Here is a 26,722-nt window from a genome sequence, read left to right on the forward strand (position 1 = left end):
TTACATTTCATTGAAAGCAGGGAGAAAATTGCACTGACGTGCGGTAAATTATGAGAGGTGCAAATGGTACAAAAATGCCTTTAAAATATCACACTATTCAAAATAAGAACACCATCATTTAATCATGAAATGAAGTGGCCATAGCTAAAAAAAATACTGTACTTATTCCTAAAATACCTTAGACAGTTTCCCTATACAACAACACGCAACACGACCATATTAACATTTGATAATGTCCACTGCATAAAAATGCACTGGCACCTGGATACAAGACAGTGTATTCCATTTCTATTGGCCAAAAGTCTGTGTGCGCCACAGCACACACAACTTGCCTCGCGCATGCCAAGTCCATATAAGGAGATATTCCATAAAGTGGACAGGGTGTTCAGGAAAATGAAAGTAGAATTCTTGAATAAATTCCTTGAACATTTATCGTATCTGTATTTTGACTTCTTTTGATTCACTGACTAAAACCGTATTTACAAATGGGAATAAATATGTTCTTGGTCAGGAGAATGAATGTTGATAATTAGTCGCGTTCATTTTCCTGAGCTGGTCTTAAATGCACACCGGCCAAGCATTTATTTATTCCCTTATTCATGCACAAAGTATTTCTTGAGTTATTGGGCTGACAATATTTCTACTGTTTTAGCCATTGTCACCATAACCTTTGACTTTTCAGCCCCAAATTCAATAGGCTTCTTTGGAATACCCAAGAGCAATCCACAAACCAAGCTTGAAGTTCGTACATAAAATATTGGTGAAGTTATGACGCGGACAAGAAAATATTCCGGAAACACACACATGGAAGTGTGTATTTGCCTGCAACTGGGGACCCCCTATTGTTCCTCTTTTGTTTGTACTTTAAATTTTTTACAAGACCATCCATATGTTTTGTACACAGTTGTCAATCGGGGACCCTCTGTCAATCGGGGACCTTATTGTCCTCTATTGTTCAGGGTCCCCAATTGAATGCAGAAACAAACTCACATACTTTCAATACCTACACGCACTTCTACTGTGTAAATACACTTGTATTTTCACATACGGGTACTGTGTAGGGACCATAAATGCTATGGGAACAAGTTTTTGTCCCCACAATGCAGTCTCAAATTTCCTAACAGAAATTGTCACCTTAACACAGGGAAGGCCTAGCCATTCCCCACACATACGCATGGAAGGTTGAGGTAGAAACAGTATGCCCCTTCAACTTTGTCAGAGGGCATAAGAAACATTAAGTATTCATTTCATAAGCAAGTACACAAATACTGAGTGGCTCAAGGTGGAATAGGAGGAATATTATCACAAAGTAAAATTGGCACTTTTCCATTTCATGAGACAAAGTGCAAGTACGACAAGCCATGAAAAGCCGGATGATCTGAACTGTTGAATAAATCTGAATTAACCATAGGCAAATGGTATCAATAAGGAATGTCATGTGAAGTAAGTGCCACCAGTCAGATAACATCAATCTGTAAGTCAGTTATATTTGTGGTTGTATGCCAAATATCTGACTAGCAGTTAGTACAATGTACCTTTGGGGGTTCTGGATGTAAACTCTGTATCAAAGTAGAAGGTGTCATCAGCAGCAGACACAGCTGGCTTGAAAGGGGGTGAAATTTCTTTCCTCAGGAGTTTCTAAAATCCAAACAAAAGGAAGATGAATGCACCATGCACAATCAAAAGGAATACGTGCAGACATTTTATTAAGAAAATCATGAGAGTGGAAAGCTCCATGTGCCGTTCTCTTAGATTTCGACAGCAAAAGGCATAGTGACTCTGTACACTGATCATATACATGTTGAGTACTTGTTCACGTGAACATACATGTATGATCAGCCAGCAGGTGTCATCTGAATGATAGACTTGGTTCAAGCCTGAAGTTGCATTGTTTTGTCTCAGGACACCATGAGGGCAACATGCATTGACAAAGCACAGCCAAATAGCAGTAACGGTAGAGGGTGCCAATCCATTAGAGACAAACTGTGCTGAAATTTGGTCTTGGTGAATATGGCAGGCCTATCCAAAAAGTTCTGAGCATACCTCATGTGCTCAAATTACTGTGGGCACGTGTACATCAACTCACACTGTTGCGAAGTGGACTTGGCACCTTGACACATTCGATGAATGGTTGAATGTGTTGGTAACACTGGTGAAATGGTAACACCAACTAAAAACTGATTATTTTGAAGAACTGGACAAATGTCGCTGAGGACACGAAGGAGCATTTCATTATTCCACCATGGCTGGCTCACAAAATAGCTGATGGTATCAAATTAAACTAACATGAAATTTGTCCGGTTTTTAGAGTGGAAACAATTGAAAATATTAATTACTCAATTTTCAGGGTCTGAATATCACAAGTGCAAGGAAGTATTTTTCACAATCAGCTATAGTTGGTATACTTGTGGTATGGTTTTTAATTCCCCAAAAAATTGCATCAAGAGAAAATGTTAAGAAACATTGGCAAAAACTAGGAATATTCATTTTCTGAAATGTATTGTCCAACGTACAGTAGTATTGACGCCTTGTGTCCAATCGGACCTACATGTACAGTATGTGTACTCAAACCACAGCAAAAAGGACAGCCCCCCATAGCATAGCAAACTACATGTACATGTACATACTACTGTACTGCCATTTCAACAACTGAATGTATGCACGCCACTGATCATGTTCCCACATCAACAGATCAATCGGGAGCTGCCTCCAAGCAGTGTTATATACAAGTACACAACCCAAGGCATGCTAACGGTGCAGGCTAACAGGCTATAATGTTATGGACATCAGGTGGGATTCCGCTTATTGGGGGTTGATTGTTCATACATGTATTATCAATGAGACAAGTCAAATAACATTTTAACGATGACAATCAGTTGAATTATTACACATGGGGTGGTACCATACCGTATGTCGCGGTACTCATTCCAACTGTCTTGCAATGTGTATATGCTGCCGGGATTATTAGTAACTCAAGCTTGTGAGGTATGCTTGGAATTCTTGGGGGGGGAGGCTGCCAGATTCACTCAGTCTAGCTTTCAGTAATATGTCTCCCAAAGATTGGCGCCCTCTATCGTTACTGCTATTTGGCCGCGATGACCAGCACACATCTCCCGTGTAGTGTGTATAGACTTAACAACGCAAATCCAGTATTCAGCCAAGACTGTCAATGCAAGTCCAAAACATATTCTCAACGGACAGACGTAGGACCTAACCAATAATCATGGGCAGAGAGGTTCGACATCTGAAACTTGCAGTTATGGTTTATTAAAATACATGTACATGTTGGTATAGTCATGTTGGCCAAAATATGCAAAGCAGAGGGTTGGACTGTACCATTATGTTTCAAGTTTCAGCTGGCCACTGTTGTAAAACAAAATGTCTGTTTTCTTGAAAATAACAGCATTCACAATTTTTTTGTGCTTTTGTCTTATTCATACATGTACATTCATATTTCACAGGCCTCTTGTTTCTGTTTCTAAGCAATGACATCTGATAACCACCATTACTGCCATTGATAAATCAAGAAATTAAACACACTGTTTCAAATATGTTAACACTTGAAAATTGTATTCCCCAATTAAAAAAAACTTCTATAAATGATGTATACACATAATTACATTGGTTGATTTTAAAAAGGGTTTAACATTTTTCTGACCCCAAATTTCCCTCGGCTTCAAAATTCACCCACTGACAAAACATTTTACCTTCTGTAACCAAAAAAATGCCTTTTCAAGAAAACATGTTCAAGCCATATCTGAAGCGGGCTTTCAGATCTATAGTTACATGTATGTTTATTGTCAACGCATCTCCATGTATTTCCAATGGATTGAAGACCTAGACCTTGTACTAGACAACCGATTCAGATATAGCCACAGATTGGGAAAGCAAATGATATTTACATTAAACTTTTGGGCTTGGGCCAGAAGTTCATCTTTATTATCGGCACTCTTTATTCAACGGTTTCAAATTACATTTCGTCTAAAAATGGTTTTAAGCATACCTTTTGTTTTACCCACAATATCCCAGGGCTTCAAACTCACCATGTTTTTTTTTTGGGGGGGGGAAACGATTGAGCTTCATTGAACACATTTCAACAAGCGCGTACTCCATTCATTTGTACTGCACTTCCTGGTTCAAAACGACGTCGCTCTTTAGTACTCGAGAGCAGTCATTCAGTATGGCAATATTCACTTGTCCAGTATTAAATGTACTCCCTCCCATCCTGGCCATTCAAACGTGGCTGTAAGCCTCATGAATGTTTCTGCATATGTGAGGATTTGGGGCCAAACAATCAAGCTAAAAATACATAAAATGCAGACTAGTACATTTTCTTCAATTCATGTTTAATTCCTTCCACTTTTCACCTTTTGGGTAGTTCTCAAAGAAAGTCAAAACACGAAATGAAATCAAGTTTCCGAAGAGTTTTCCTTGAGCCGTTACTTAAAAATTGCCTGCGACATGCAGAGCTAAATTGCTGCTAAATTGGAAAATCCTTTTCTTTGTAGGCGTAACACGAACAAAATTTCTGGATCAGGGTTGGAGTTTTCCTTGTTGCATGCACAAACTTTGTGGCAGGTCTACTTGGCCACATGCCCATACATGCACACATAGCATACATGTACCACCGAACAATGCCGACTGCGCAGTATGTTGAGCCTTGTTCCTTTGTGAGTATGATTTCCTTACAAGTCATTATCATCAGTCTTAAATTTCTGAATTTGAAGCAAATCTATAAAATATAAAATGCACAGCAGATTCAGGAACCAAGGGGGCATGTTTGGTAAACCCAATTGTTCCGTACAATGGTGTTTAGTATGGAAGTGTTCCACTGTTTGTTGTTGTTTAAGGGCCACTTTTTGTTGTTGGATGGTCACATGCCTTATCAAATGTTTCAGACTGACCCTGTGACAAGCCCTCAACCAATAGGACTGGGTTAATTGTCTTAGGTGTGAAGTTGAGATAGGTACGATGTATACTGTATGCACACCAAACTACATGCGTGTAAGGAGGATATGGTGATTGACTCTGCATTTTGTTATTAATATTCATGCAATAAATACACATGTTGGAAGCATTCATTTGCATGAAGCTTGACACACAAGCCATCTTGAAAATGGTTCTGTCCAATGCTTTGAAATTTTGTATTTTAATATTTCAAAACTAGAACCAGTTTTGTTAGAACCTAGCTGTGACTGCTTTAGTCACGTAAGGCAAATTGTTTCTCAATAAAGGAAACTTATCAAATCTTGGTGTAAACAAGCACAAAGTACTGAATGACTGAACTGGCTCAGGAGCGGAGGCAAAAATACTTTCAACAGAATGAAAATCACCTCTAAGAGAACATTTAACTGTTGAATGGTCTAGACTATTTCCACATATTGCATGCAACTTACATGTAAGTCAATGAAACTCTTGTGGTGTTCACAGGAAATGGTCCAGATGACTTTGGCTGTAAGTGCGTGTGTATGAACTTCAATACTCCACTAACAATAAATGAAATGTTTCTGTTCCTATTTGCCAGCGTGTGAATGCCTGGTGTGGCTATCCTGTAAATTTGTTGGGCCTTTTTAGGCCGTGGTTAGGATGTTTGTTGTGGTTCTTTTCAAACTGTGAACAGGAGCAAACAGGATGGCAGTGGTTTGTGTGGATGCTCTGGTCACACTGATGTCAGCCTCATTTTTACAGCCACAACTTAAAATGCACTAATAGTTTTTACATGATCTTGGTCGATACTGCCAACAGACACACTTAAGGTGCAGCCAAAATGTACCTAATGCTGCATACAGGACAGAAACTTACAGTGTACATCAACTTGTACATACATTTTTACCAAACACGAATGTTTTCAGAAGCCATTATCCAATTCTATAAGTGCATTTGACAACAAGCTTTGAAGTCCAACATTTCAGCCACATTTAGTTCTAGAGCTATTTCATACCTGCATGTGGTTTCACAAGTGGATCCCTGGAATAACAGTGAGGAAAAAAGCCATGCTTTGGTATGAAAGATCTGCTCACAACACTTTCCAAATGAGTTTTCCAGTAAGGTTAACTGTCATGTTTTTCAACCTTTTTTTCCAATTAAGTTTGGTCTCAAATGCCCCACTCAGTGAATCCATAAAAACCCTGCCATACTAGTGAGACCTCACAAGCTGACTCATGTCTTTACTACTTTCTGAGGCAGTGTCACAGGGCAGTAGATGTATTTTGCTTCAACTGGTATGACATGCCACCAAATCAGGTGACCACTCTAAGTCAGCTTCCATAGACTAGTCACTGACTTGACATGTACATGTATGCACAAAGCCAATGGCAAATACTGTCAGCATGAGGGTGAGCATACACCACCGAGTACCAGTACACGTACATTGTCATTGCTTGAATTTCACCGAGGCTTTGGCGGTTAGTGCCCTTACTATTGGCCGCAGTGTTTTGAACAATTTCCACTTTGTCCACGGCCAAAGCTGGCTGTGTACCCCATTCTTCCCGTCAGTGGTACCCTAAAAACCCTATATTTCCTGTAAGTTTCTGACTTCACATTCACGTGTTGTGGTCTACCAGTGCATGACAGGTTTCATAGGAAATGCCTGCAATCTGTTGAATTCAGCTAACATGCCAGCAAACAGCAGAAATTTCATGGACATTAACACACAGCGTAGTATAACAGGTAGCATATCTATATTCTTCCGAGTTACTGGACGGATTTACACCAAGCACAAAGTTACACGTTAAAGGCTTGTCATTTTCAAGATAACTTTAATATGCTGGGAAAGATGCCCTGAAGGCTAAAGGAACATCTGCAGAACATGTACCAGTGAAGCTACTCTAACATGCACTATTGGAAGGATACACGTGTGCACTACAATCAAGAAAAAACAAAAGATTGTGCCTTGTGAGTTAGTGACAAACTCCACACCAGGATGCTTACAGCTCCCCAAAACAGTTCTGCTAGAGAATCAAATACTCATAACGAAGAAAAAGTAGGCACTCATTCAGTAATTTATAACACCAATAGGTACAGGAGGACATGAAATTTGGCATCCTGAAAGAAAATCACCTTGACAAACATTTGGCTTTGTTGTGAATGTAAGATTAAGTGAAAATGGTGATATAATACTCACTTCAAAGTCAATGGATGCAAAGAAGGGATGTTTTTTAATGTCTTCAACACCATTATCTCCTGCGCCTAGCCGATTGGCGGGGTTTCTCTTGAACAGTTGTCGGAGGAGACTCTGGGCCTCAGGGCTTAGAAACTGTGGCATACCCAACTTGGCTCTGTGAAGAGAAAACTACTGATCAAAACATCAAAACTGCTAATATCAACTTCTCTGCAATGACAAGAAGAGTGCATGAAATTAATTACGTGTAGGCCCAATAAGTGGTTTGACAAAAATGCATTGTTTTGACAAGCGCATTTTATTTTCCTTCATTCCACACCAGCAGTGACTGCATCCTCCAGAGTTTGCAACCTTTGAACTTAATTCTCCATTCTCCATTTTATTCGTTCATTGCACATTTTCCTTATGTGTAGTAAACTTCTCTCCATTTAGTAGAAGAGAAGGTTTTACAGTTGTGGTTATTGTGTGTCCAGTGGACCCTTCCTAAATTAGTGCTGCCATTATTGACTTTTAACCACTTCTTGCTGGGCGACGCTTTTTCGAGTACATACATGTAGGCTTTATATGCAGAGCCGGGGAGCCCAGAACTGGGACAAAAGAGTTGGGCCTTATAACAAAAGACCATGCTCAGCACAAAAGATTGAGCTGCTGGGCATTACCAACATTTTTTCCCTCTCAATAGTGGAAATAATCCAGCCTTGTTTTGAAACAGAATACCAAGGTTTGAGGCATTTAGAGGAGCGGATTACCACCGGGGACAAAAGCTCTCCACCACCACAGTGATGAGACACACAGCACCAATGCACGCTAATCTTGCCCCTATTGAAAAGGGGTCAGCAGTGCACTGTGCTGGTTTCGGGAACAAAAGAATCTTACGTAACACCGCACAATCTGGGCTCTTTTTCCAAGGCTGCAGGAGTCAATGAATTTTACCTGTCAGCTTTAGAATAGTGCCCAAAGAGTCCTTCATTTTGGTATAAACGGCCATTAAATAAACTGATGAATTTTTGAAGAACTTTGTAAACGGAAAATCTTGAAAATGAGCCGGCATCTTGTCTTGCTCAAGAAAAATCCACCCGGCAGCAAGTGGTTAATTGGACACAACAAGGTCAAATTATTGTAATTTCCTCACAGTTTAAATGTCGCAAGCACTAAAAATTGAGCAAATACACCTACATGATTTTGCTTTTGGGACTTTTATCTTCATATTTCCTTTGAACATTTTGTCTGACTAAATTTACTTTGGGTCAGGCAAAATACCCAAAGTGACTGGAAAATGGCTTACATCTGACTGTAATTTCATGCTCTGGTGTTCAGAGTGTTCAGCATACATGATAAGATGCTCCCAAATATCAAGAAAGCTTTTTGGATTGCATTTGTACCTAGTACTTTTTTGTACCTAGTAAAGTGTACATGGACAATGACCACCTCCAAAGCCGCAGACACTTTTCAAACCAAATAAATGGACTTTGCCTTTTTCATTCCTTTGTTTTGAAATTTTAAACACTTACTTCAGGATCATGACCATTGTTTCCTTTCTGTGTGTACCCTGGAATGGTAATGAACCTGTTAACATCTCGTACTAGAATAAAGAGAAAAATAATGAAAATCACATTGCAGGCACATTGCATGCACACTGGTACTACAGCGTACAGAAGCACTGTTTGTCACAAACCAATCCATCCCAGTTCCCACTGGTCAAAATGCATATGCACACGGACACGGGGTAATGTCATATCCAAGACCTACATGTACATATACGTAGGGGTGCGTATACATGTACAACATCTGCATTTTGTTACTAATACTCACATGAATCAGAATGAACCATGAATCTCAACCATGTTGAGAGATGTAGGTTTTACAGTTTTGATGGATGACATTTGTGGGTATTTGGGGGTTCTACGTATGTTTTGATGATTTTTAAAAAGAAAATTTTAGTCATAAATTTCGATATACATTTTAAAAAGTTGATCTTTATTTTTCTACGATTTGTTTTTTCAAGACAGCTTAATATAATATATGTATTAAGAAAGTAACTATGTCTGATATTTAAGTGCATGTGAACATTTTTCTATTTTTATATAGTTATATTTTTTATATTTACCATTAGAACCCCAAATGACCACCAATCAGCTGCTGTTGTATGACCTCGACGATTGACCACCTCAGGTGCCATGTACTCTACAGTCCCACAAAATGAGAAGGTCTTGCTTTTGTCCACGGCCTCTTTGCTGAGACCAAAATCTGTCAGCTGGATGTGGCCTGAGGCATCCAGTAGAATACTATCAGGGGAGAAGAAGCGGCACATGTATTAGGCAAAATTGTAACATGCAAGGTTACCACTGAAGTCACAGCCTTGCTTCTATAGAATGTTATTCAAGCTTACCTTACAATTTGAGAGGTCAGAAAACATCGGATTTCTTTTTCCTTACGAGTGGATTCAAATGTTAGATTTTTTAACAAATGATGTGATGTAAAACTCATGTACATGTACATGTATGCAGGTGAAACAGACAAAACCACAGCAACTTGTCACAAATTTCATGTTAACATACGAGTAATGATCTAAATATGAGTTATTTTCACGCTCTCAAGTTATCAGAATTGGTGTTATTTGTCGTTATCTTATTTATAGTCATTTTTTTTATTTGAAGTGCCAGTACATAGAACCGTCTTGCTATTTTATGTATGTACATGTATTTGTACCTCTCCAAGTTGGGATTGATAGGCTTCAGAGTCACAGTGTTTGGTTATACTTTTGTCAGTCCTGGCCAATTTAGATTGGTTCATATTTGTTGAGTTTGTTTCCTCACTTATGTTTCCTTTTTGTATTTTGTAATTGTATGTTGTTGGTATTCCGTTGATGGCTAAATAAAATAATATTAATACAAATGACTAAAAAGTACAATGTACAGCCTCAAAACAGTTTAATAGAAAGGCAACTAAAATTTCAGTGACCTTCAATCCATTCCAAAATTCTCTAAGGAATACTTGAGGTGAACAACTGTGGGCCAATTTTCCCGTCCCAACATCCGGAAAGAACCAACGTCAGTAATTCAAAGGCAACGCAATAGCACAACAGCCACTGCATGCTGTATTTGATTACAGACAATTTCAAGTCAGTCCAGCAAATCAACTGATTCAAATGAAAATTCTAAAGGGACAGTCCAGCTACTAGGCCAGGGTATCAATTCCATGAAATGAAATACGTCCAAAATAATACAGAAATGGCAAACTCCACGCAAAGAGTGACTTTAGAAAGCACAGAGGCAGCTGGGGGGATTTATATTCAATCCCTCTGACAGAGCAAATGTTAAATGCGATATTACTTCAATGCACTCTCAACCAGGAAAAATAAATTGCATGACTGTTTGGTATTTTTATCACGTGGGAATCATGTTTAGGGGTTTACTGGTAGAAGTCTTCAAATCCCAAAATATGGGAATCTACACCGTTTTCAATTGCTTGAAGAATATCCTTTGACATCCTTTTTTGTGTGTCTGACATGAGCCAACAAATGAACACAGCTTCTCTGGCTCCAACTACATGTACAAGTGCCTACCCACAGGGGGCTGATGGACAAGTGTCATGTCGACTGGCATTGGATATGGTAAACTAACAACTTTACATGTGCAAGACATATTTCACGTGTAGTTGGCAGCATTTTGAAGTGCCACATTTATCACTGAAATAACGCCTTTGACAACATTGATAATTGTCAAACATTATTTTCAAAAATACAAATAACAAATACTTATTTCAAATTGAGATCGACAGGAATTTCTGGAAAATTTGACTTCTGGGACAGACAAAAAGATTTATGTAAAATAGTGAGCATGGCTACGTGTAAGTACATGCGGTAAATAGGTGGTTCTTCAGTACAGCGCTGCTTCGTGAGGAATGGAAGGGCATTTCCACGCAAACATACCGGGACTCGATTTTTTTCCACTATTTATTTTTTTGTTGTTATGCTGGAATATTCACTAAAACTTTGGAAAAGTCCTTAACTGGTGTTAGCCTTTTTACATGAAAATTCACCAGTGAAATATTGTGTATGGATATGACTGAATTTAGATCCAGCAGAAGAGATGGGTCTAAGAAAGCTGTACATCACCCACAAAACAGCAACACTTTCTTCTTCATGCTGATTAAATGTTTCATGAGGGGCCTACCACTCATTACATTTTTAAGACAACAATTCCCTATCCACTTTGGCTTCTTTAGGACAGACCCACTGAAACTGGTCGGGTTGACGATGTAATGCCAATCACACATTACTCAGAAAAGTTATCTCCACGCAAAACCCCAGGGATATTGGTTCCTTCTATGATAACTAAACCAAATTGTGACAACAAAACCCTATGGTCCAAGTAACTTGGACTCTACTATTTGCTTTTTTTTTAAATGTGGACATTGCCGGGCAATCACCAAATGGTGAACTTGGATTCAACAAATGTTCAAATGTTAAAAAAAAGGCAATTTGTAGAGTCCAAGTTACTCAGACTACAAAACCCTAGGTTAACTGCCTCGGATAACACATCTGGCACTGGAAGTTGGTAACACGAGTCACATTATTGGCAGAGTTCTGACTTATCTAAGACTTCATGAATTAATTCCTCCACCACTGTCCAGACATGCCAGATAAGGATGCAGTGCAATACATATGCAATGCTTTCTGTTGTGAGATCCAATAGCACAAAGATATGCAAATGAGAGGATTAATTAGCTAAACGAAGGTTTCTTCTCAATACAATATGTGCCATGAGCAGATCTGGTAACAATAATGCACAACTGGGTCAATTGTGAAATGTATCACTAAAATATATTTGATTTTACATGATTATGCATATACATTGTAACTGATTTTGTAAAGTTACACAATATGAAGTAAAAAGCCTCAAAGTAAAGATATGTTTATTCAAATTATTTTCCGTATTGGTTGGTGCATGATGCATGTTGACAAATTCAAACACACATGTCATACCTCTGTCTTGGATATTGTATGTTTATTGGCCCAGAACGATCACATGACAGGGCGACATATCCGCATATCAAAATCACTGTGAAACATCTCATTCTACTGACGGTGCATGCACGCACACGGGTAAGCACGCAAAATAGAAGAGCTTCAGGCAGTTTGAGAATGAACATTTGTGGTCCTTTAGTCAGTGTCGCATGGTACATGTACAATGTACCTATTATATGCTTGAGCACAGGCTACCAGGGAATTCGGTCAATGACTGCACTCATACAACAGACTCGTTCCCATCCCCGATAATGCGGGGACCGCTAACCAGACTATTTAAATGTACTCACTGGTACCCGCACTAGTTTCACATTAGCATTTACGCAATTAACGAAAGGGGGGGGGAATAGTGCATTTGCAAATGATATCATTTACATATATTGTACAGCATGCATAGCGCCCTCGGCTGCACCTCGAGGCGCAATGCGTCCCTCAGTTGTTCACAACGTCATACCCCACACCACAGCGGTCAACAATTGTGCATGAACATGTACATGTATCCTTGCTATTGAGGACACTGCTTAAAGTTAGTAGCTGCTCAGGTTTCACAACACTTAGCTCTATCTCCACTGTCTAATTGAAATAGCACTCTTCTCTGCATTCATTTCAAATTGTTACATTTTACAGTACATGTACTAAATCCATTAACGACACATGAACCTTCCTCAAGAAGCAGCATGGAGCACATGCCACATAAGATTGCTCATAAATATGTACATGCGTATCTTCTCTGAAATCTAGACCAATCTGAGTGCTGCCCCAGAATTTGGGAGCAATTCTAATTTACAAAACTGAAAACGATTTCTCCTAATTGGTAACTGGATGGATGGTCATCCACTCATTTGGAATGACACAACCAACCTCCCTGTGTAAAGATGCAATTACATTTATTACGTGCAGATTGCAGCAAGTAATGAACACATACTTGTAGATCGTAATGATATTGAAGAACAATTGTTAACAAACCAATTACCAGCTTGGCACCAAGTCTAGCCAAAAAGTAGAAGTGGCCCACTTTCCCAGATGAGTTTTTTGATACCAGTGATAAACTGGTGAGACAGGTGAAGCCACCATTCACTGGCGACCACAGTGGACATACATGTAACTTCTTCACATGCAGCAGAGAAAAACCACTGCAGGTTCAAATGTAGCCAATGATTCCCTATTAAATCAATGTCAAGTTTTAAAGGAAACATGCAGTAGATCCTGTATATAGCTCAACTTGTTTCATACAAATCACTATGTGTTACAATAATACAAACAAGATCTAAACATTGGTTTTCCTTGAAGTGGAAAGATGGTGGCAGTTTTTCTCAGAATTTAAGAAAATTATCACCACACATGCCAGAGAGCCCTATTTTGTTGTCATACAAGGCACTGATTGTTAAAAGAGCATAAGAACAAAACTCAGAAAAACCAGCCCTTCAAAATCAAACCACCAACAATGCTCTGAAAGAATTTTGAGCACTAATATTGTCCAGAGAATCTGCTAAACATGAAAACGAAGTAGGTTTACCATTTATAAAACAGGAACCTATCTGTACTCTTTACAAAACGTTGTGAAAAAGTATGATACACATATTGTACACAAAGTTGAGGAGACACATTCTGCCTTGAATGAAATCACACTTTGGCTCATGAATATAAAAATCTTCATTAGCACAAACTCCAAATGGATGAAACACATACATGTACATGCATCTCTCCTTTACTGCTATAAAGTCAGGTGGCAAGTCATTGTAACATGTACATGTAAATGAAGTTGTGTTTCATGTACGGTACTGAAGTCATAAAAATCCTATGACACGGTTCTTTTAAGAGCAAAAATTATGTTCTACTCTCTAAATAAATTCAATTTATCCCCCTTATGACAAACTAAAAAATTGCCCAGTAAGTCCCAACGTGGTACCGGTATTAATTCACAAATGCACTACCAGTTTATGCAGGTCCACATGCTACTATTATGGTCAAGAATGCTGTCTTGTCAGATCATCAGGCTCATTTTTATGTCTTTTGAAATCTGGTAGACATCCGATTTTAATTTGCTTCTCAACAGTTCTTTACTATTGCTGCTTCTTCCTGCTTTCACTGGCAATTCATGTAAGACATCCAACTGTGTTTTCGAGTTTTCTGCAGGCACACGTGTGAAACACTTCCACAGGTCACGAACATGGGCACTGGTAACTTACTTAGCAGCTACTTGTGCATGTAAACATGATTTCACTGGTTCCATTCAATACTGACTTGACACTGTGGCTATGCTTTTGACTAGGCTTAGATGGTATTGCATTTTCTTACCACATTATTTGTGACAAAAATACTGCAATATTTACTAATAGCATTGTATTCTTTGAAGTGGGGGTATTAAGTCATAAAAAAGCAGCATTGCATTATGCTCACATTAACTACATGTACGACTGCAAACAACTGCAGTGAGAAGGTTGTTGTCAACATATAAAATTCCCTAAACTGAAGAATTATCGTTTATAATTCTAATAAATATATATATATATTGTGTATTATAGCAACTTCTTGGCTTACATGTATGACTGTGACAAAGCATATACCCCTGTTAAAAAAAATTGTTTTGGACTTCCATTTAGACGTTTTAAGCGGCATCAAACCACCAAGAAAAAAGGCAGTGATGATTATAAATGTAAAACTTCAAAAACTTTTGGCTGGTGAGTTACCAGTGGCTCAGCATCCATGTTACCAAGTCAAGCTGGACAATGAAGTCTTATCTTTTATGCACCCACGACACTGGATGACTCAAACCACTAAGAACAGAATGAAATAGGATGACATTGCGGTTTCCTTTCATTTAAAGAGTTCTGCAACCTTTCAAAGCACAGCAAGAATACTACAGCACTGAAATTCCGTACCAAGTTTGCCATAAGTTTGGTTTTACGGATCATCAGTTGGTATATTTCTGTACTAAAAAACCAAGCCCACAATTCCATAATACCTACTTTTGACGGCAACCTGTGCTGGAAGATGGCTGCATGTAACTCTGTGTCTTTTTTCAGGGGGGGACTTAAAAAAGATGTTTGTCTACAAAGTTCACAATATGATGAATCATTTAGAGGTACATGTAAAAGTTTACGAATTTAGAATGTGCTCTCAAGTTGGATTCATCCAACCAGGAAAAAAAAATTGAGGATCAGCACCATTTGGGGACTACAGGATTGTGGTTGTGTTTATTTTACACTGACCCTGTGATGCAACAATGGCAAGGCAAAATAAAAAACAAATCATCACGAAAATATCGAATACCGCAATATTTTTCCTGATAATTTGGCTGAGGAAAAAATGCATAACAATCAAATGCCTTCAAAAGCCTCAGGCTCTCCTCAAGTAAAATTTAAATTCATCCCAACGACAGTATTTTCACAGAATCTAATGAAAACTTGGACAGGTTATTGTACAAGCACACATAACATTAGGAATTCCGTTAACTGTACCAGAAAAATGGCAATCCATGGCTTCAGTGCTCTTGCAAAGTCATCTGCTGTATAATGTAATTGCCATCAGGCATGGTAGGCATGTCAAACAATCCATCACTGATTTCCAAGCTTTATTAAAATACTTACAGTCAGAATTATATCTAGAATAGCTCCATTTCAATGTAACAGGGAAAAAGGATGTGAGTGGAGCATTAAAACAATAGCTGGAAATATCGGTATAAACTGAAATTGCAAGGGTGAAGCACGAAGCATAAACATGTAAAGCGTGGGGTCCGGGTTCGCTTAATGGCCCATGAAAATTAAGAAATGCACAACCCATAGAGCAACATGTATATATAGCTCTACGCTGCAACCATTGGTCTTTTTTTCTTGCAATTTTGGCTGTGCATACTTTTAATTTTACTTTTTCTTCACATCTGCCTGAAAATCCTGATGGTATGGTTAAAATGAACTAGTAATACATGTAGGTATAAAAAAATAGTAAATATTGAGGTTTGTAGAGTTACTTGGCCCTTTCCCCACCTGAATTGACCATGTTTTCAAAATTTCAATTCTTTGTAACAAATAAACATCGCATGTCCAGGCTTTTGGATTTTCCAGGCGTGGATTGTGTCGCCTGCCCATCTACTCTATGGCATATTCCATCCACTTCTATTTCTGTGGATTTGTAACTTAAGGATTGGTTTTGTCAAAGATTTTATCCAACTCACAAGCCTTTTTGGACAATTTACACATTTGTGCTGCACTGACATTTCAATGAGTTTATGTCCAAAAATTGGTTGAAAACTTGTATAAAATGATGCACACATACATGTAGCATGACAAAAAATGCGCATAATGCAAGACACAAGAATTTTGCCCCGCGCCAGTTGTTAAGAAACCCTCTATCGGTGAAAGTGAAAATTTATAAACTTTATTTCAAGCCACAAATTTACAGTGAAATGTGTGATACCACAAGTTACATGTATAGTGGAGATTGAGTGCCATTGACACATTTCATTGGCAGCCAATCACAACACAATGACCAAATGGACCCAGGATGGCATTTACACATAAAGCTTGCGCTTTGAGCCGCGCTGCGATACATGTACATGTGCAGTGTACATGTAAACGCCTAGCAATATGATGAGGATAGCACACATGGTACACATTCCTCATTCTTAGGAATTTCAGTACATGTAGTCTACAAAAACTGTTCTCAGATGAAACCAAGGTTGCAGTTATGGGTTGATATGCCTGTTAATTGCACATGATCCAGACCAAGAATACTTGATGCACCATTACACTTGTCTCTATGAGATGAAAATCTGTATCACACATGCATATATACCGGTACATGGAATTCATGTCCTCTCCAATCTAATGATGAAATGGCATGTACATGTATTACAAATCCACTACGATGACATATTCATCAAACCGTTGTCCTTGATGAGTGTAGTGGATTTGCTTTGCTTACTTTTCTGGTTTGAGATCCCTGTAGATGATTCCCAAGCTGTGCAAGTGGTCTAAGGCCAAGGCAAGCTCAGCTAGATACAACTTGACATCCTCTTCTGTAAACATCACCTAGTGAAAAAAGGGAAAAGAAAAAGACATTGCTCAAGGCTAACCCATCTCCATGAACATGGCATACATGTATCTGGTGTATTTAACCCATCTCCATGAACATGGCTTACATGTATCTGGTGTATTTAACCCATCTCCATGAACATGGCTTACATGTGTCTGGTGTATTTAACCCATCTCCATGAACATGGCATACATGTATCTGGTGTATTTAACCCATCTCCATGAACATGGCTTACATGTATCTGGTGTATCTAACCCATCTACATGAACATGGCATACATGTATCTGGTATATTTAACCCATTTCCATGAACATGGCATACATGTATCTGGTGTATTTAACCCATCTCCATGAACATGGCATACATGTATCTGGTGTATCTAACCCATCTACATGAACATGGCATACATGTATCTGGTATATTTAACCCATTTCCATGAACATGGCATACATGTATCTGGTATATTTAACCCATCTACATGAACATGGCATACATGTATCTGGTGTATCTAACCCATCTACATGAACATGGCATACATGTATCTGGTGTATTTAACCCATCTCCATGAACATGGCTTACATGTATCTGGTGTATCTAACCCATCTACATGAACATGGCATACATGTATCTGGTATATTTAACCCATTTCCATGAACATGGCATACATGTATCTGGTGTATTTAACCCATCTCCATGAACATGGCATACATGTATCTGGTGTATTTAACCCATCTCCATGAACATGGCATACATGTATCTGGTGTATTTAACCCATCTCCATGAACATGGCATACATGTATCTGGTGTATCTAACCCATCTACATGAACATGGCATACATGTATCTGGTGTATCTAACCCATCTACATGAACATGGCATACATGTATCTGGTGTATTTAACCCATCTCCATGAACATGGCATACATGTATCTGGTGTATTTAACCCATCTCCATGAACATGGCATACATGTATCTGGTGTATTTAACCCATCTCCATGAATATGACATACATGTATCTGGTGTATTTAACCCATCTCCATGAATATGGCATACATGTATCTGGTGTATTTATATAAAAGAAAAGAGAGAAACAGAGGGCAGAAATATGCAGTATGTGCATGTGAAGAAACACCTTTTACATGTATATACATGTATACATGTACATAGTCTATTAACTTTGTTTTGGGGCACTGTATATTAACAGACACATTCATGCTAGCCCTAAGGCAATCTATCAAGTTCGTAGTAAGGCTGAGTCAATTCGAATATTTGACTCTCAAATCGATCGAATATTCGGTCATACCAGCTGCCAGATTGTTGATGAACAAGCCATAATCAGTTCTAATAATGCCCACAATTGTTCACTTTAATCACTATAATCACTATAATAGCTTCTCACATCTAAGGCTATCTCCAGCCATGATTTAGCAAGATTTGACACATGCAATTGACACATTAAAGTGCACAAAGTAAACATGCATGCATAAAGAGATGGAACTACATGAATACACCCCTTGGTGCAGGGTACATGTACATGTATATTACATGTACATGGGATCTTGTTAGATCGGGTACATGTACTTGGGAATGATTGTTCAGCAGTAGGCCTGTGCTGGGTATCCGGCTACCCAGGGTACTCACCCGTTGATATCAAAACCTGGTTAAATTTTTTCGTAAACCCGTAAAAACTTAATTAATTTATACACGTAAATAAATAACAAAAATTCACATGTAATATGTCAGTGGAATTTAATACCAAAGGGCAGAATTGCTGTAAAGTCACCTGCTGCTGGTGTGTAGGTGGTTTGCCAATCTGTGGTCTGTTCTGATGTTCCTCGTTAAAATTTTTGCTTTCCTGCTTCACATACTTAAAGACAGAAGATTTTGCAAATTGAAGGTAACTATTTCACTAGATAAAAAAAAGGGGAGATTACCCGGACATTTATAACGATGTCCTGCTTCCTATGGATGAAGTCACTGCAGAATGAGGACAAATCGGCCACAAAAGACAGCCTCAATAAGGCATTGGAACTGGTCTAGAAACGTCAAAAGCTCTTTTAGCTGGCAGACAGATCCCCTCAAGGATGGTCAATGTTCAAAGAGTACATCTATGTCACCGACAACTTGGCTGAAGACTCGGATGACAAACAGTGGCTGCATAAGGCCAAGAAAGCAGCCGCCGCTAAGAAAGTAGAGGCAAAAAAAAAAAGAGCAAAGCCAGAAGCTCCATCTCCACACCACGTTTTCCGATGGCTTTGCCAACTCATCGTCATTTTTGTCGTTACCCCCAGTTCATCAACCCTCACCGTTGACAACCAAGTCTGCTTCCAGTGTGGCATCATTGGCCACGTCCATGCCTGTTGCCCTGCACTTCAAGCCATACAAGGCGCAGCACAGCCAAGCAACCCAAGGGTCACCCCTGCCAGATGGCCACGCCCTCAAAAGAAAGCCGGGTCGACTTGGAATCTACCACGCCCCCCCTGCATGGCGTAAAAGGGAGATTAAAACCATGTCTGAAATACTGGTCTGAGCAGCTAAAAGCAAACCCCTTGGTCATCGATACTATAATTCACCGATACAAAATACCATTCTTATCAACTCCCCTAGGCTGACCCCGGTTAAGAAATTATCCTCCATAGCAGGTCAGCTATGTCACCAGCTTTGGGTCCAATCTTTAGGTTCATAACCTATGACTGTTACCGCGCTATTGAGTCGACCTGGTTCTACTCAATTGTCTTCTCTTCTGTATTACAATGTATTAGAATTCGAGTTCTGGGTTAGCAACCTAACAAGCCTCAACGGTTTCCCTTTTAAATACCACCTTGCATATACCATGCAAGTTTTCTTGGACGCTAACAATAGCAGCCAAAGTGGTTGGGTTCAAAACCAACCAAACCTTCATTTTCATGGTTACTAGTTGCCCTCGGAGATGAAAAAGAGCTCAACAAGGCAAGAATTATCGGCAGTTGCCAATATACTCTCCCAAGGCCTAATTGTTTTTGCGCATTAGCGAATCAAGTGGTTAATTGACAACTCGAGCGTTCCTGCGATACTTAAACACAGCACCACCAAACTGGATTTGCACGTTCTGGCTATAGATATCTTCACATTATGCTGTTCACAAGACATCCTCATTTTTCCTGAACATGCTGAATGGCTTCCTAGAAGCAAAAATAAAAGTGCTGATCAAATTGTCAGAAGTAAAGATTACGATGACTGGGCAATCAATGACCATTCCTTTTCTGTTATCAACTCCTAGTGGGATCCTCATACCGTAGACCATTTTGCGTCCCCCATAATGCTAAGTTGGCAGTATTGAACGTCAGATTTTGGTGCAATGGTGTATCTGGGGTTGACTCCTGTCAAAATTGGTCAACAGATAATAATTATTCATGCCTGCCTGTATGCCTTATAGGCCAGGTTGTCAAACGCATGCTACATGACAAAGCTAAAGGCATGATGGTTGTACCCAAATTGTCTTCTTTGCATTTTTGGCCTTTTAATTTGCTATTAAGACAGCATGCATTTGCACAGTCAGATTTGCAACTGGAAATTTATGCAGATCAAATTTTCTCCACCTTCACTAGGTTCCAGATCAGAGTTCGGTGAGAACCCAACATTCCTATCCCTGGCCCTCAGAATCGATCATGCCAACCCAACCAGAATCTCCAAACAGGGATTTTGCTGTTCAGACCTTGGTTACTGCAACCCTTGCATCATTTGATAGTGCAGTACAGTTTGTAAGTAGTGAGGTGATTCAGCAGAATTGGTGTAGTAAGACACAATTTGTAAAGTGTCAGGCTGATTTGTAGCCTTTTCCCACCAGTCGTTAGTGGACTGCTTTTGGCAGATAACTCTCCTTGGGACATGAAACTGCCTTTTTTTTTGGACAGAATGTAGTGTAGCATTAAGAGTCTTAGGCAATTTTGACGGCTGTGTATTCAGGTTTTTCCCCCATACGTCTTTGGCACTTAATCATTTAGCGAGTTTCCAATGCTCCGCCTTTCCAATGGTTCACCTAAACATTATTGTGTTTTCAATGATTTTCCATGTTCTTTTTAACATGAGGTAGAGATATTATCATTTCATTATTTAGTATTATTTATATGGCAAAGATATTAAGTTTCCAAGTAGAAATGTAGTAAGAAAGTGTTTAACCGTTATCTTTCCCTCAAAAACACTAATTCAAGCATGTGTGCATAGGTTTCTACATACATACATGTACACTTATCCGTCATGACAAATCCTCATGTGACTGTCACTTTCCATGTACCGTGGTAACCTGACGCTCAAAGTTCCAGTGTACATGTTACATTGTACTGGTACGGTATATCAAGCAACAGATACTGTAATGTACTGCATGCATGAAATATTTCCACGCAGTCAGGTACCAGCACCAGGGTGGAGTCACAACATTGGAATTTGGATTATGCATAACAAACTGTGTCAGTTTTTGTCTTGAATTTAATCTTTAAATTCCAATTTCAGAAAACACTATCAATCACTTTTTATCCTTCAGCCTTACAGCACACCAAAAAAGAGACTTAATTGCAAGGTACATGTACTTGTCCATTAACATTTACTTGTTATACTGTAGGTAAATGTACAGTACATGTACATTGTACTTCTGTCCAGAACACAGTATTTTCACAGGCCCAAAACAATCAAGTGACCGGGCAACAAATACATCATGTACATGTATGTGTATATACATGTACAAACTGATAGTGTCACTATATTGACCACTGAGTATCAAATGATGTCAGCAAATGGCATCAAGGTGCCACTGGAAGTGCCAACTTGATAGAAAGTTACTGTGGAATGGTTTCCTGTGTCCTCAGGATGTAACACACTTGTCAGATTTCCTTATCAGTACTTCCACTACCTACTATGCATCCCGTCATTTCTATACACAAAGTATTTATGACTACAACTCTGTGATACTGATATGTCACATGTACATGTACAGTGTAAAGTACAGAGCTTAGTTTTGTACAGATTTCCTATTAGATGATATGCATTTATGGGTATATGAATATTTCACATTATATCATATCAAGATGTCCACTGTTTTCCTTGTGAACCCCCTCCCCTTCTCTCTTTGGATTGCAAAGAATTTAACTCTGTGGATTAGTCAAGTGACAAGTGATGACATCATCATGACCCTCATCACGACATCCTTCTTCTAGGACCATCTATGCAGTGTTGTCCAGAGAATTTTGAAAAGCATGTAAGAAAATATGGGTGGCCAGTTTTGGAGGGGAACCCTGCCAGTGCAAAGCATGCACAAAGGCCTCCCAGCGTGGAATGTGTGGGGGGGCCCTGCTCAAGGGCCCCCAGACTTTTGGTGAAAATTCACTTTGGTTTTGCTTTTGTGGGTTGGGTTTGTACACAAGAAAATTGCTGGAACTATGGGGACATGTACATCTGCATGTAAAACTTACTTCCATGGAGTGCTGTAGTTTTTGTATTGGTACTGCATTGACTGCATCATGTCATGTGCAAAGCAGCTTTTTACAAATCATATGCCACAGCCCCTGATTGTATTTCCATTTTCAGTCCCCTTTTCAAGTCTTAATTTCAATTTTCAAATGTCCAGTACCTATATGTATACGTACATATGTAGGTCTATATGCCAGCAGAACAACAATTCTTAAAAATTTTTTTAAAATACTTTGGAGAAGTTCATTTTTTTTGTGTGTTTTATCTTTTGGGTAGTTCTCACTGGCAGTTGAATCTCAAAATGAAATCAAGTTTTCTTGGAGTCATTGCTTACATGTACATGTACAGTGAAATGCAGTATGGTAAGACTGGTTGCCACTGCTGAAATGGCTCTGTAATATAGATAGGTCACGCTGGGAACCATTCTATAACACTAGAGCCATCATACGTTTGAAGTGGACAACGCAAAGAAACACAAAGTAAGAACTGTCATAGGCAAGCATTGTTGAAAACAATCAACACTCCAATCTTGACAAGACTTTGTTCAGAGTTTTTCAATTTTTCAAAAAGGCACGAGTGTGAAATGAAAATCAAGGAAATCAGCTGATCCGAGGAAAAGTTGCATGCCCGACTAGCATGTACCAGTACATGTATAAACTAAGATTTCTAAGGGTTAAATAAATGCTAGAGTCTTTTTACGATGTACATATGTATTTTCTGTTTTGCTGATTTGTTTGAGGTCAAGTCCTTGCCTTTTATTTTGTAGTAATAACATGAAGCAAAATCGTCTGCATGGAGTTGCCTGTTTGGTATGCTGGTGCTCAGTAGCCTGTCTTTATGGTCTACATGGCCGCCTGTGTATGCACAAGCATATTCACAAACAAAATACCCGTACACGTATTGAGAAGTGTCTTTGGTGCTTCACTAGTGAGATTATCTTCAACTTTACAGTCATATTCATCAGTCCTTAATCTTTTTCTTTTATTTAAAGCTAATTTCCAATGTTTGGTAAAAGTGCACAGAGAACTTGGAAGCCAATGGGAATGTCGACCACTGTCGGTAAACACAGCAGGGTGCATTATAGCAGTGGTTCCACTGTATCAGATGCTGATGAATGCATATCACCAATGCTGCTTTTTCGTAATACCATGTACGATATGGGGCTGATGGGTACTCCCTCCACATGCCCACTCCCTATACACACTCTAGACTATTGTTACCTACCCCCTGAGATTCCAATCAAACAATGACCAACACAAAGGGGGGGGTTTCTCTGTCCCATATCTAGCATCATATGTTTTTCGTAGCAATTTAGCAAAATCCCTTAGTTTTTTTTAAAGTGGCACATGTTTCATGGCATGTATACATTGTATGGGTGCCACACTTTTCTTCTGGAAAGCCAAGTATGAATGATATACATGTTGACAGGCTACAGGTACCATACATGTAGCTGTTAAATTGCCATGCACTAGTGAAGAATGTGGGTGGGTTTATTCTGTGGACCATAAAAGATTTGAGAGAAATTCTGCATAAGTCTTGAGTGATTTAACAGGATTTTTTTATTTTATAAAAACGTAACGCGTGGCAGATGACCAAGCAGCCAGTTAAATCACCAGCAGCTGGTACATGTACCAACATGTACATGTATAGACAACACTAATCTATGGTTATAAATGCTTTAAGGTCTTTGGTGTAATTTCTACTGGGTGATGCCATTTCAGAATGAAATCATTTGAAGTGTTCATTCATTTTATGTACATGTACAATGCACATTTGCATATATTGTGCATGTTCTATAATACAGTTCAGGCACATGTACATGTAGTTTCTACACTCCCATCTGAATACAGCTCACTTTACTTTAAAAGATGTTCATGTACCTGTAACTAATCCCTTTTCATGACACTTGAATTTATGAACATGTGTACATCCTGTTCAAATACACACATGTACATGTACATGTATGGTACTTGCACAGCACATACATGTGCATGTATGGTACTTGTACAGTGTAGAGTGTACATGTATGATTCTTTTCATGTAGCAGTTGCTAAGATCTTTGGACATCTGGATACACAAGCAGTGTGGTACTGTACCTGATATACCAGTACATACAGTACATGTACAGTGTACATGTACATGTACATGTACATTTGCATGTAAGTGATCATAAAGGTAAAGATAACAGTGTGATTGATGCTAAGGCAGACAGAAAACACTCTGAAAGGAATGCTGTCCATGACGTCCATGAGTCAAGACTTAAGTCAAGGTCATGTCAAGTAAAGGAACAAATTACATGTAAGCAGCTTCTGGAAAGTCTTATTTACCGGTACATGTATACTGTTTCTCTTATATTATTGCTTATCATGACTCGCTTAAATGCTCTAGTCTTCATCCTTTCAAGTTCATCAACAGTAATAATGCTCACACTGAAATGTTCTGTCAGGGAACACGCAAAAATACTGATACATTTTCCCAATTTCTACAAGTTGACTGCATCTGGCTAAGTACCATTAATGAAATTCTTATAAACAGAGAGCCGGTACTTGAAACATAAAAAATTGAATAATATTTTATGAAGGAGTTTAACACTGATCTTTGCTGGAATAAAAAAATTCTCCCCTACATCATCCATGCACAAAAAGTAGTCCCCTTGAGTCACAACAGTACAATATGGTACAAATAAAAGCACAAGACAGCTGAAACCAGTGCAATGGACAGGACCATATTCAATATCACATTTCCTTTAGTCAAGGTTTTGAACTGGTTCATGGCTGTGCTGTCAAGGACTTCTGTAAACTATGCATGTATGTACTGGTAAGCACATGTACTGTATATGTACATGAACAACAAGCTTTGCACAATGAACACAACATACACACTGATGTTCATGTACATGTATGTAGGACAGATGTGAGGTAGGTACAGTGTATGTGCATACATTGTACATACATGTACATGTATATACTTCAATACCAGGGGTACATGTACATGTGATCTACCGGTACATGTAAAAATGATTTATCGAGCCTGTTGGGGACTGGTATTTCCAAAAGGCAGGATCATTTGAGGACCAAGCACATGTACACGTACTGTACAATTCCATGTGACTGCATTGATGCTTTGGATACTTTTAAATCTCACTTAAAAACACATCATTTTAAGGATTATTACTTACATGTATCTTATACTTGTTAGTTTTAATTTCTTCGTTTTATGAATATTTTAATTTAATTTAATGTTTAGTTATTATTGCTTAATTTAAATTTTGTTTGATAACTCCTGTTACTTTGTTTTAATTATTTCAAGTTAATTTAATAATTTGCTGCTGCCCCTAAGCTATAGGATATTTTGTGTGTGCTAAAATTAATAATGCATATCCTACTATTACTGCCCCAGATCAAACCAAATATCCAAGACCTTCCCGCATGGCGGTTCATCTGGCGAATGTGCCCTCTAACAGTGACAGTTCGTGATTGTGGAACAAACATGTAAAGGGACATCTTGGAGCCAACACTAGGATGTATGCTAATTTTGCCATAATTTTGTAGGTAGATGACAGCAGGTTACTGCTTAAGAGATTTTTCTCTTGTTTCAAAAAATGTCAGAAATTTCAAATTTGATTTCAAATTTGATTTCGTGCAGGACAACATCAGCATCATTAAAAAAAGACAAGATGTGCATATGTAAATATGGAGGTTCAAAAGTTTACACTGCCACAGGCGTGATGGGAGAAGACCCTGTATTTTCAGATGTTAACGACAACAAAATTACATTGCTTTCTGGGAAATTTCTTTGGAAATGTCACGACTAAAGATGGTGCTCCCTACCAATCATTCAATTTAGTTAAGTTGTTCAACTACCTGTATACATGTACCTGTCAAGACTAAAGACAGTAATCCCTACCAATCATTCAATTTAGTTAAGTTGTTAACTACCTGTATACATGTACCTGTCAAGACTAAAGATAGTAATCCCTACCAATCATTCAATTTAGTTAAGTTGTTCAACTACCTGTATACATGTACCTGTCAAGACTAAAGATAGTAATTCCTACCAATCATTCAATTTAGTTAAGTTGTTAACTACCTGTATACA

At 38.6% G+C, this 26,722-nt stretch overlaps 1 protein-coding gene across 1 annotated transcript in view; it reads right to left on the reverse strand.

Annotated features, from left to right (window-relative positions):
• Nucleotides 1-26,722, reverse strand: part of LOC110974875 (ribosomal protein S6 kinase alpha-3-like) — a 71,982-nt gene that overhangs the window by 19,730 nt on the left and 25,530 nt on the right. The window contains exons 7-11 of the mRNA XM_022226801.2: nt 17,073-17,179; nt 9,228-9,405; nt 8,632-8,702; nt 7,124-7,277; nt 1,536-1,638 (exon numbers count right to left, since the gene is read on the reverse strand). Of these exons, the coding sequence (XP_022082493.1) occupies nt 1,536-1,638; nt 7,124-7,277; nt 8,632-8,702; nt 9,228-9,405; nt 17,073-17,179 (613 nt within the window). The remainder of the gene's footprint in view (nt 1-1,535; nt 1,639-7,123; nt 7,278-8,631; nt 8,703-9,227; nt 9,406-17,072; nt 17,180-26,722) is intronic.

The sequence above is a fragment of the Acanthaster planci genome, linkage group LG15 (assembly GCF_054643075.1).
Source record: "Acanthaster planci isolate LZ-2023a linkage group LG15, COTS_SCS, whole genome shotgun sequence".
In the NCBI taxonomy this organism is placed as follows: Eukaryota; Metazoa; Echinodermata; class Asteroidea; order Valvatida; family Acanthasteridae; genus Acanthaster; species Acanthaster planci.